Below are 11,961 nucleotides of genomic sequence, written 5' to 3' on the forward strand. Positions count from 1 at the left end.
TCAACTTAGCAAAACCCTGTCTCAAAATAAAACTAAAAAGTTCTGGGGATGTAGCTCAATGGTAGAGCACCCATGGGTTCATTCCCCGGACCCCTTTGCAAAAAAAAAAAAGAAAAAAGAAAAAAGAAAGAAAAAAGGAAAATTAAGAAAGTAAAAATTATGCACATTGTAGCATTATACATAATAGCCAAAAAGGAGAAACAACTCAAACACTCATCTCAATTGCTGAACAGATAAACAAAATGTGTTATTTCTATCCAGTCATAAAAGAAGTGAAGTACTGACCCATGTTACAACATGAACAAATCTTAAAAACATTAAGGAAGTGAAAGAAGCCAATCACAAATGACCACATATCATATGGTTGCATATATAGGAAAAATGAAAACAAGCAAATCCAGACAGAAAGTAGATTGGTGGTTACTGACTGAAGGAAGGGGAAAATGGGGAGTGACTTCCAATAGAACATATAGTTTCTTTTGGGGGATGACAAAACTGTTCTGGAATGAGCAGTCATGGTTGCATAACTTTGTGAATATACTAAGCACCACTGAAATGGCCACTTCAAAAAGATGAGAGGCTGAGGGAGGGGTTCATGGGAAGAATTTGGGCATAGCATGTGCAAGGACCTGGGTTCCATTCTTAGCATAGCTAAATAAGCAAATAAATAAATAAAACGAGAGAAGTGAATTTTATGGTGTATGAATTATATCTCACTGAAAAATGTGGAGGAGGAGGACAGAAAACTGAGACCAGAAGAACCACAAGGCTTAGAGATTGTGTGGAAGAGATTAGTAGAGAGTGGCCTAAGAAGTAGCAACAAATTCAGCTGTGTGGGTTGTCATGGAAACCAAAGGAGTGTTTAAAAGGGGGAGTGGGAAAGCAGTGTGGAAGTTTGCTGTGGCCAAGTAATAGCAGGAGTGAAAGGCGGTCACTGAATTTAGCTACATGGATGGATAATTTTTAGCAAAGACAACTCTTCCTTCCTTCCTCCCAGGTAGGGACTGCCTCCTGGGATGGACAGTGAGGACAAGCCTCTGACCACAAGTGAGGATACTGCCTAGTAAAATCAGTCACAAGCCACCTCAGTGCCACACCAACCTCAGAACCTGCCTCCCTTCTTCCCAGCAAAAAACCATTGGTGTTGCCTGGCCCGATGGGGCACACCTGAACTCCCAGATGTTCAGGAGGCTGAGGCAGGAGGGTTGCAAGTTCTAGACCCGCCTCAGCAACTTAGTGAGATCCTGTCTCAAAGTAAAACAAAAAAGGGTTGGGGGTGTAGTTCAGTGGTACAGCAAACCTGGGTTCAACCTCCAGAGTGAGCGCGCACGCGCACGCGCACACACACACACACACAACAACAACAACAACAACAACAACAACAAAAAAAACAAAAAACAAAAAACCCCACACGTACCACAGACAAGTGATGGGATTGTGCATTTCCTTTCTGGTTTCCACAGGGTGTTTTTCGCAGTGGGGCAGAGGGTGGGGGCCGTCCTCCATCTTTCTTCAAGCCACCCTCATCTGCCCTACCTCCACCTCTCGGACGTACAGGCATCAACCACAAATCTATTTTGTGCTCCTGCCTTGAAAAGGGCTGAGAAGCCCAAGGATCCTGGGTCCAGCTAAGGCAGCCACACCCAGAATTCCAGCACCACACTTAGTGGCTCCCAAGGCGTCGCCTGAAGTAACACGGAACCCGCCGGCCTGGCGCGGCCAACCCTTTGTCCGGGGCTGGTTGGTCCTCAGGCGTCAGAGCCAAAGCTTGCACAGACCCGGAGACCTGACGGGAATGCAGTGACAGGAACGCAGCGGCCGCGCCCCCACCTGCTGGCTTCGGCAGAAAGGAAGCCCGCGCCCCCTCCGAGCCCCCCTTCTGGAGCGGTGCCCAGCTACAAAGCTGGTAGCTGTCCCCATTGTGCACGCCCAAGCAGGGCTGGGATCCACGCGCTGCCGCAGGCTCCAGACCTCGCGGCTCCCCAAGCTTTGCATGGGCTGAGGGTTCAGATTCCTGACCGATGATCTATCTTAAGGAGCTTACTGCGTCCTGGGGCCTCTTCCTCCAGGGAGAACCCCGGATTGTGTAACCGATGGAAACCCGCTCTCGCCACCATTCTTCAACACTGCTCTGGAGGTTTTAGCCATTTCACAAAGGCGAGAAAAATGAGTAAAAGGCTTATACATTAAAAAGAAACAAAAATTATTTGAAGACTGTAAGTCAAACAACCTAGATACACATAGTCAACTGATAAACCATTAGAATGAGGCTCAGAGAATTTTATATTTGGGCACCGGGCTAGGGAGAGCTATGGTGGGAATAGATACATAATTAAGACTTCAAGTTAATTAATATTCCACTGGTTACAAGATCAACTTACAATTCAGTAGTTTCCCTGTTGATCTGTAGCATACAGTTTATATATATATATATATATATATATATATATATATATATATATAAAACTGATATCTTTGGGGAAATATTATTCAAAAAACCTATGAGAAGTTAACTCATAAATATTTTTAAATGACAAAAAGAAGACTTGAAAAGAGAGATAAATCCTAGGTGTTTTGTTGTTGTTGTTGTTGTTGTTTACTGGAGATTGAAACTAGGGGTGCCTTACCACTGAACTAGATCCCAACCCTTTTTATTTATTTATTTTTTATTTTGAGATTCACTAACTTGCTTAGGACCTGTTTCTGAGACTGGTCTTGAATTTGTGATCCTCCTGCCTCAGGCTCCTGAGCTGCTGGGTTTACAGGCATGTACCACTGCACCTGGCAAAACAGGCATTCTTTATACCTACAATAAAACTGAAAACTAGGTTAACTTTCTCATATATATAAAATGTCTTAAGAAATGCAAATACTTAATGTATGATTACACAAATGGTATGCCTTTACTCCATGTACAGAGAAACATGTATCCCATTTGTTTACAATAAAAATAAATTTAAAAAAAAGAAATGTAAATATTTTAATCCAACAACTCCATTTTAAGAATCCTGGCATAAGGAAATAAATAAATATGTAAAATGTATATTAGAAGGTTAACAATTATAGGAAAAAAGTATAAATACCAAAATAGTATTTAATTAATATGATGAATTCCTGTGCAATTGACTAAAACAATAGCATATGGCTCCATGTGCTAATATGGAAAAAAGTTCAAATGTATTGTTTAAGTGAAAAGTAGGTACAGATCAGTAAGTATGATGTAATTTATAAATAAAAAATTACCCTTAAGTGTGTACATTAACAAGAGTGACTATCTAGAGAGATAATTATTGGCTGGGGTCATGGCTCAGTGCAGTGGTAGAGTGCTTGCCTAGCACATGTGAAGAACTACGTTTGATCCTCAGCACATTAAAAAAAGTTCTAAAAAAAAACATATTGCAAAATCTATAAAAAAAATAAAGAGAATTATGGGGTAATATTTTCTCTTTCTGTTTTGTTTTGTTGGAACTTATGCTAACAGGTGGGTAATACTTTGAAAAAAAATCAAAGATTGTAAAATAAAAGGTAGAAATAACATTTTTTAATTATTAGATTTCAAAGGTTTAAAAGTATAATAATATCTAATGCTCATCAATGTATTGACAAAGGGGCAGTCACATGACTCCATGGTAAGGCAGTGTGGAAAAGGTACATAAGTTTTGTGTGTAAATGCATATCTGACCCCTAAGTTTCATTTCTGACAACTTATTGTTAGGAAATAATTGTACAAAAATTTGACTATATAATAAGAATGTTCACTAAAGTGCAATTAGAAGAGAAAAAAGGAAATCATATAAAAGTCCATTAATAGGGCACAAATTATGGTTTATTCATGAAACAGAAGGCTACATAAGGGGCTGGGGTTGTGGCTCAGCGGTGGAGTGCTTGCCTGGCACTTGTGAGGCACTGGGTTCAATCCTCAGCACCCCATATAAATGAAAAGGTGTTGTATTTATCTACAGCTTAAAAAAAAAAAAGACTTTAAAAAATGAAGGCGAAGTAAGCATCAAAAATATTTACCAACATTTATTAAAATTTATTAAAACTAAGTCTATATTGACAAGGAAGGAGAGCATTATATAATATTGGGAAAACACTATATAGAACAGCATGCATAATAAAACATGTACAGGAGTATACTCATGAAAATTCCACAATGTTTTTCTGCATGAGTTGGGATATTACATGCTTTTTATTTTCTTCTTATATTCTTCTATATACTTGGCCTATATTTTATGATCGGAATAAACCCACCAGTTTCATTTGGCAAAAAGAACTTCTTAAAAACACAAAGAAATAAGAAAAAGAAATTAAAAAGATAAATAAAAAAACGGAAAAGAAGATGGCAAGCGTGGTGGTTCACACCTGTAATTCCAGTGATGTGGGAGACTGAAATAGGAGGATCCCAAGTTCGAGGCCAGCATGGGCAATATAGCCAGACTCTGTCTCAAAATAAGGGCTGTGGGTGTAGCTCAGTAAGACAGCATCCCTGGGTTTGATCCCAGTACCACAGGAAAAAAGGAGGGAGGGAGGGAGGGAGAGGGAGAGAGAAAGAGAGAGAGAGAGAGAGAGAGAGAGAGAGAGAGAGAGAGAGAGAGAGAGAGAGAGAGAATGTAGGAAACAAAAATAGTTCCAAAGACACAGCAATATTAATTAATAAATACCTCTGAAATTCCACATTCCTAAAATCTCCCCCTTTACTATGTGGAAACCCTCCAGACTCAAAGGCAAAAAGAAATGTGGTTTTATTTTGGGTTTTGTTTCGTTCTGTCTTGCAGATGACTGGCATGTTTTTAGATGTTACTTTTTATTCTGATTTTTTAAAAATTATCTTAATTGTACAAATTTATGGGATACAGTGTGACAACTTGATACATATATACAGTGTGTACTGATTAAATCATGGTAGTTAATCTATCTCCAAAACTTTAAAAAATTATTTTGATTAACATGTAATAACTGCACATATTGATGGGGATACACTGTGATATTTTGATACATGTATATAATATGTGCTGATCAAACAGGGTAATTAACATTTCCATCTCCTTTTCATTACTTTGGAGACTTTGAGCTCCTCTTGTCTATTTATAAAATATGTACTAGGTTAATGTAAACTATAGAGAAAATCGGTTTTAAAAATTAACTTGGCCAAATTTACCTGTGATAAAATTGATCAAAACTAAATACGTAAACATGAAGGTAAAACTGGAAAAATGTGAATAAGGCCTATGTATCAACAGATTATCTCAATGTCAATTTTTTGGTTGTGATATGGTTCTATTGCTATGTGGGATGTTACCTTTGGGGGAATTGGGTGAAAAGTACATGGGATCTCCCTGTATTATTTCATAAAATTTCACATAAATCTACAATGATCTCCAAATAAAAAGTTTATTTTTAAAAATGAAGTTTGGGTTGTAGTTCAGTGATAGAGTCGTTGCCCAGCATGCACAAGGTGCTGGGTTTGATTCCTAGCTCCAATAAATAATAAATAAATAAAATAAGAATGAACTTTGCATCTTGAAAAGGAAAAAAAAAAAAAAAAAAAGAAAAGAAAAAGGAAGCTCCTTTTAGAGTCACATGGGGTTAAAATCATCACAGAGATTCTCCAAGCTGGGAGGCACTGCTGTGAAAGTAGCTTTTGGTGAGCACACACTGTGTATCAGGCCATTACACAGCCCGATGACCTTTGAAGGAGGCCAGGAATGAGTCTGTTTTATGAAGAAAAGGTAGCTCAGAGGCAGAAGTAAGTCAGCACTAACTTAGGGAGCAAGGATTGGAGCCAGGTCTGTCTGAAAGCTCAGGTGCTTCCTGCTGTATCACATTGACTACATATCTGAGAATGACTTAAAGACACAAGAAAACATAACAAAAACCTACTTCAGGGTTAGCTGTATCAAAGAACTTGGTATAAAGAAAGAACTATTTGGTGAGTATAAAAAATGATGGCGTTGTATTTAGATAACAAGAGTTTTTAAGTGTAAGCATATATGTGAATATCATCCCTTAGGTATGTCACTGAGGCCTTGATTAGAAAGTTCTTTCCCAACAACCAAATGGACTGTGCTCTATTTAGTGATCCTTCACCAAAGAATGAACCTTTATCTTTGTGTTCCTTCTTTGATAAAACTTGATCTCTCCTAGTGTGATCAGTGCAGTTAGGGCCATGACCACTCCTACCGTTTCTTCTCTTGGCTTTATCTGCAAGGTCCATTAGCTTTCCCACTTTCTGCTTTTATATCAGGCCAACTGGTTATTGCCAATCCTCTAAAGTCTTCTCCCATCATTATGGACCCAGCTGACAGCCTAAGGTAAATCACATCCCTGGGGCCAGGTAAGGGTGAACGCCTAGGGTTTGGGACCAAATAGTTGGGTCTGAATAAAGGGGTATGTTTCTGGAAAGACAGCCTTTCACTTTTATTAGATTTTCAATGTAACTTATAAACCCCAAAATGATAGAAACTATTTCTTTAATCAGTAACAAACGGGGCTTAAAATGGAAACTTCAAAACTAATCACTTAGAAATAATAAACAGCTAACAAGGAACATCCCTGGTTCTTCATCTGTGATCTCTAAATAGCATTTCCACTAAAAGAAACTGGGATCCTTGGAGATAGAGCTGACTCCAGCAGAGGCAGGAAATGCACAACTGAGCCTAAACATCTAATCATACCAGAAAGAAAGGAAGCCATTAAAGTACAGTCTTGTGGCACAAGGACTTAGGGGCCAATTTAAAGACGGGAAAATTGAGCCGGGTGAGGTGGTGCATGCCTGCAATCCCAGCAGCTGGGGAGGCTAAGGCAGGAGGATCATGAGTTCAAAGTCAGCCTCAGCAAGAATGAGGCACTAAGCAACTCAGTGGGACCCTGTCTCTAAATAAAATATAAAAAAGGACTGGGAATGTGGCTCAGTGGTCCAGTGCCCCTGAGTTCAATCCCCGGTTACCTCCCCTGCCCAAAAAAACGATGGGAAAATTGAGAGCTGGGGGTGAACTCAGTGGCATAATAAACACTTAGCATACACAAAGCCCTGGGTACAATCTCCAGCACCAAAAGGGAAAAAAAATCATTTTTATTGAGCATCAATAAAAATGATGTCTACAAAGAACTGAAACATATATCTTAAATATATATCAAATATCTGCATCAAATATTCAAACATGTTTAAAACGATGATGCCAAAATAATATAAAATGACTCACTGGTCACCTTTAGTAGATACTAGGGACCCATTTCATGATTTTGAAAACTAGTAAATTGAGGAAAAGTCAAGTATTTATTCTGCTTTTCTAGTACTAGCTATACTTCAAAGTAACCACAGAGTTGAAAAAGGACCACTTCTTTTTATAGAAAGATTCTGGGTAATAAATGAAGAAAGACCAATAGAATTACATTAACACCATTTTCAATTCCTAATGAAATAATGGGTCTAAATGAAATAATCATCAATGGCTACTCACACCCTCCAAACAGAAAGAAACAAACATTGTGAGTTTCCTGAAGTGTACAATATTCCCCAAATTGGACCAGGAATCGAGATCCAACTCCCAATTTATATGAAATTCAGGAGTCAGGGAACATTTTAAACACCATCAAGAAACTGGGAAGTGGACTAATAACTAATAATAATAACCTAGACTAATAACCTAGAGTTTCTGCAAGGAAAAAGGAAGAAATGGAAGGGGAATCTACAGTTTAAAATTTAACAGATATTCAAAGTGCCAACTAATTATGTAAACCACATTTGGATTTGGATCCCTATTAAACAAATAGTACAAAGACATTTAGGAGACAATGAGGAAATTTAAATGCTGACTTTCTGGAGTTAGTATCATTTTTTAAGGTATAATTAATGGTATTGTCATAATATTTTTAAAAGATCTTACTTCTTATAGGTCACTTGAAATATCTGTGGATGAAATAATATAATACCTTAGGCATGCTTCAAAATGATCCAGAAAAGAAGGATGGAGATTCGAGGTATATGTGAAACAACTTGGCCTGTGACTTGATCATCGTTGAAGCTGGGTGATGGACACATGCCACTTATTACACTATTTTCTCTCCTTCTGTGTGTATGTTTGAGACTTTCCACAATGAAAGGAGTTAGCAATTAAAAATGTAATAATTTTTCCATTTGGTAATGAAGGGAGCCCTGTAGGAACATCATTTCTGATGTTCATAGATGTTCTGAGATGGTTTCACTGGGCTATTTTAAAATAAAATTTCTGAATAGGTCCTTCAAAATTCAAAAATTATACCAAATTATGTGCATGTATGAATATGTAACAACAAATACTACTGTAAGGTATAATTATAATGTATCAATAAAAATGATTTTATAAAAAATTTCAAAAATTCTTTTAGGGACTTGGGGATATATTTCATCAGCAGGTGTTTAGAATGTACAGGGTCGTCAGTTAGATCCCCAACACTACTAAAAAAAAATTGAATTGTTTTGTGTGGTATGAGTGATCATCAGCAAGTTTTAGGTAATTTGGTTAAATGGAACATTATTAGAAATACTTAATTTTTTTCCTATTGCAGAGGGAAAAAATTGTTATAACCAGGAATAGCTGCTGGCTCAGGCAAACCACCCACACTGAGGCTTTGACCCTCAGTCAGAGAAAAAAAATACCAGAAGGATATTGAAATTACTAAATATATACTTCACATGTGATGTCAATACATGAGGAAGAAAAGCAATTTATGTTCGATTTAAACTAATTCTTTAAGTTCTCCGGATTTCAGGTTTAAAAAATAGTGCCAGCCAAAAACTCATGTCTGCTTAAAAAATTAACAGTGTAAATAAGTCAACAAATAAATAAAAATTAATGATATAATTTTAAACATCACTGAAGAAACACTAATTTGGTACAAGGATTTCAAGACTGGTTCAACTGCCACAGTTTATTAAAACATTCCAATCCTAAATTCTAACCATTCATTTCCCAATGAATAAAAATATGTAGTCGTGGGAGAAGGGGAGAGGAAACACTTTGTCCCTCAGAGGCTATATTCTGGAGAACAATGCCTTCCTTTGGAATCTGTGCCATAGCAGACAGATACACCTCAGGGAGGCTGTTACTTCTTAATGATGTAGGAAGCTCCATTCTCAGGGGTTTCTGTTCTGCCCCTCTTCCTTCCTCTCTTTCACTCATAAACAGCTGGGGACTTAATCAAAGGTGCAAAGGTTGGTGATAACAGGTTATGACAGACTGATGCACTGCAGCTCAGGTGAGCAGTGGCACAGTGGCCAAGACTGACTTCATGTCAAATTCACGTTTGCATCAGAGATGGCTGCAGGATCGGGAGAGTTTATTTTCCTTTCTCAGAAAGGAGAAAACAAATTACATTCAGACTGAGACAATAGACACCAAAGTAGAATTCTGCACTTCTTGATGACATGGACTTTCTCCATGGGCAATTGTGACAAAGGGGAAACCATGGGGAGAAATGAAACACCTTCAGAAACAGGAGAAAATACACTAGTTGACAGAATCCCTAAACAATTGCATGGAGAATGCTGTCAGGGAACCTACAGCCCCATCTCCTTACCTTATCGTAATGCAGGTAGGGAAGGCAGAGAGGGAAGCAATTTGCTCCAAGTCACAGCAAAACAGGAACACTGTGAGGTTTACAACTGATTCCCAGAGTAAGGCTCCTCATGCCAATCTATAAATATGGAAAGTGGTATTCAAGGGCCAAACAAAAGCTTAACCAGCTTAAGGAGTGAGTGGGTGAAGCCAACCAAGCAGGCACTAACAGCTCAGGAAGTGGGGGTGGGGGTGGATTGCAGGGAAGCAGCATAAATCATCTTGGATGTGGTGACCCTAGGGTTACTAGTGGGTGAAGGCAGCATCCTAAGAAGATTAATTACAATATGGGTCTTTCTATCCTGTGCTAAATTTTAGCTTTGAGGACTCAATCTAAGCTCAAAAATTTGAAAAGCAACCAGCAACATTAAGGAATGGATGGGACCTAGGCTGACCTTTCTAGATTATTTAGAAAGTCCTCTCAACTAGAAGTTGGGAAGAAATCCCATTTGGTCCCAACAGAAACTCTCCTGGAAGTTCAGGGGCAGCCTTTGTCAGCCTTGCCCTCTGGATCTGCCCATCTGTCTCAGAGATGCCCACTGAGGTGACCATCAATGCTTGCCATCTATAACTTCAAACCTGTGAGTGACTGCAGCATGGACTGGACTCTGGCCAACCTGACCAGGAGACTGTGGAAGGGACAAATTGACCCCCTCACTGCACGATGGGAAGGACACTTTCCTCTCCACCTCTCCCACCCTACCTTGTCTTTATTCTGAAAAGAACTGAATTCAGTGCCAGCTAGAGGTGTACAGGGGTAGGGAGACAGCACAAATTGTCAGAGTACCCTCTCTCATTCCCTAGGAGTCTGACCTCTGCAAGGAGAGGCACCTTTGAACAAGCATGTGTGGTTAGGCAGGGGACAGGCAAAGCAGGGAAAAATGACAGCTGGCTAGAAGCCCTCTAAAGCCCTTTAAGGACAGAGCAGAGGCAGGCCCCTAGACTATCCACAAGATCCACACCCTGTGTATCTAGGGCTGATTTGGGCACAGACTCACACATTCACCCGACCTGGCCCCAGGCTAGCTGGCAAGGGATGAAGCGCTGTCCACCAAAGCTCAGACTGGTCTTGGGACCTGAGTAGAGGCAGGAATTTACAGTTTCATTCACTCTCTCCGTTTTCCCCTATATAATCCCATTCCCATGTACACAAAACTTCACGGATCAAAACCCACAATTCTTGATGTCCTCTACAATGCCACCTGCTGTCTACTCTAACCCCGTACTCTTCCCCAATTGCAAAAACTTTCCTCTCTCTCAGGTCGACTTTGGACCAGCTTTCCAGGCTTGGAGACCAGCCCCAGCCCGCCCGGGCCTGGCTCACGGGTGCGGCCGAGTCGTGCTGGGACAGCTCCGCGCTGACTCCGGGGCCGCGCGGGCCGCGCTACAAGTGTGGATCCCGCAGACAGAGGAAACGGTAAGACCCTGCAGGGGCCAGCAGGGAAGCGTCAGTTGGGATAGAGGGCTATCAGGACTGGTCGATATGGCGGGTAATGAAATGAATGAATGAACGAACCGTGATGGTGGCGGGGCGGGTGTGGCGGACTCTAAGAGTGTGCCCTCCACAGCTCTAATGCCGCCGGGACCGAACCTCAGTCCCCAGGTTCGGCACCCTCAGAAACATCCTGTACCCACACTAACACCTAGCAGCCCCGGGAGGCGCCCCGCCCGCGCGGTGCTGCTCTCGACCGGACCCCGCTTTCCCGCGGCCGGAAAGTGCCTGCCCCGGGGGCAGAATGCACTGAGGGAGGCGCTATAGGCCCCCGGAGCTGCTCCACTCCGCGAGGCAGCGAGCTCCCCACAGTGGTTTCCAGGGTCCCAGACCCGGCCTGTGGGCCGCAACCCCCTTACCTGTCGGTCTCCGAAGCCTCGCTCAGGCTCAGAGCGGTCATCGCCAAGCCTACTCAAGCACTCTGGACCGCTCTCAGGACACCGAGCCCGCGGGTCCCCGCCCACCCCGAGGAGAGCCCGCCTCCGCCCGCCCACTGGCTGCTCTGCAGGCCGGGCCAGCCCATTGGCCGAGCCTTCCCCTCTTCAGACCGCCCAGGTGAGGCCGCTAACTCTACACGGACCCTGACTCCTGATTCCCCAGAATGCAAGGTCCTGGAAGCTAGCGACTAGGTCTACATACCGTACGGGGCCTTCACATTGAAGATTTTGAGTCCCCTCTGGGCTTTTTTTGTATTCCTAATTTTGAAGCCCGGTGCCCTCTGCAGCAATTGATTCCTGCCCTCCTACAACCCCTCCAAACATTTAACTCCAGGTTATTTTAATTTCTGACACTAGGAGTTTGAACATGACAGTCAGAAATCCAGGTCACCCACTAAGAAGGCAGGGCCCAGCATCTTTTAAAGTATTTTTC

At 41.3% G+C, this 11,961-nt stretch overlaps 1 protein-coding gene across 13 annotated transcripts in view; it reads right to left on the reverse strand.

Moving 5' to 3' along the window:
* Positions 1-11,552, reverse strand: part of GRAMD2A (GRAM domain containing 2A) — a gene marked incomplete at its 3' end in the record, with an annotated part of 32,755 nt that extends 21,203 nt beyond the window's left edge. For 2 of the 13 annotated variants that reach the window (XR_013760988.1, XM_079122946.1), the window contains exon 1: positions 1,418-2,314. Coding sequence is in view for 10 of the 13 variants with exons in the window: in XM_079122946.1 (XP_078979072.1) it covers positions 1,418-1,506 (89 nt within the window). Of the gene's footprint in view, positions 1-1,417; positions 2,345-9,561; positions 9,679-10,610; positions 10,676-11,450 lie in introns of those variants that run through there. The other 11 variants (XM_079122959.1, XM_079122947.1, XM_079122955.1 and 8 more) reach the window with 11 other exon arrangements.
* Between the last annotated feature and the right edge of the window lie 409 nt (positions 11,553-11,961).

Source organism: Sciurus vulgaris, assembly GCF_902686455.1.
Source record: "Sciurus vulgaris genome assembly, chromosome: 2".
NCBI lineage: Eukaryota > Metazoa > Chordata > Mammalia > Rodentia > Sciuridae > Sciurus > Sciurus vulgaris.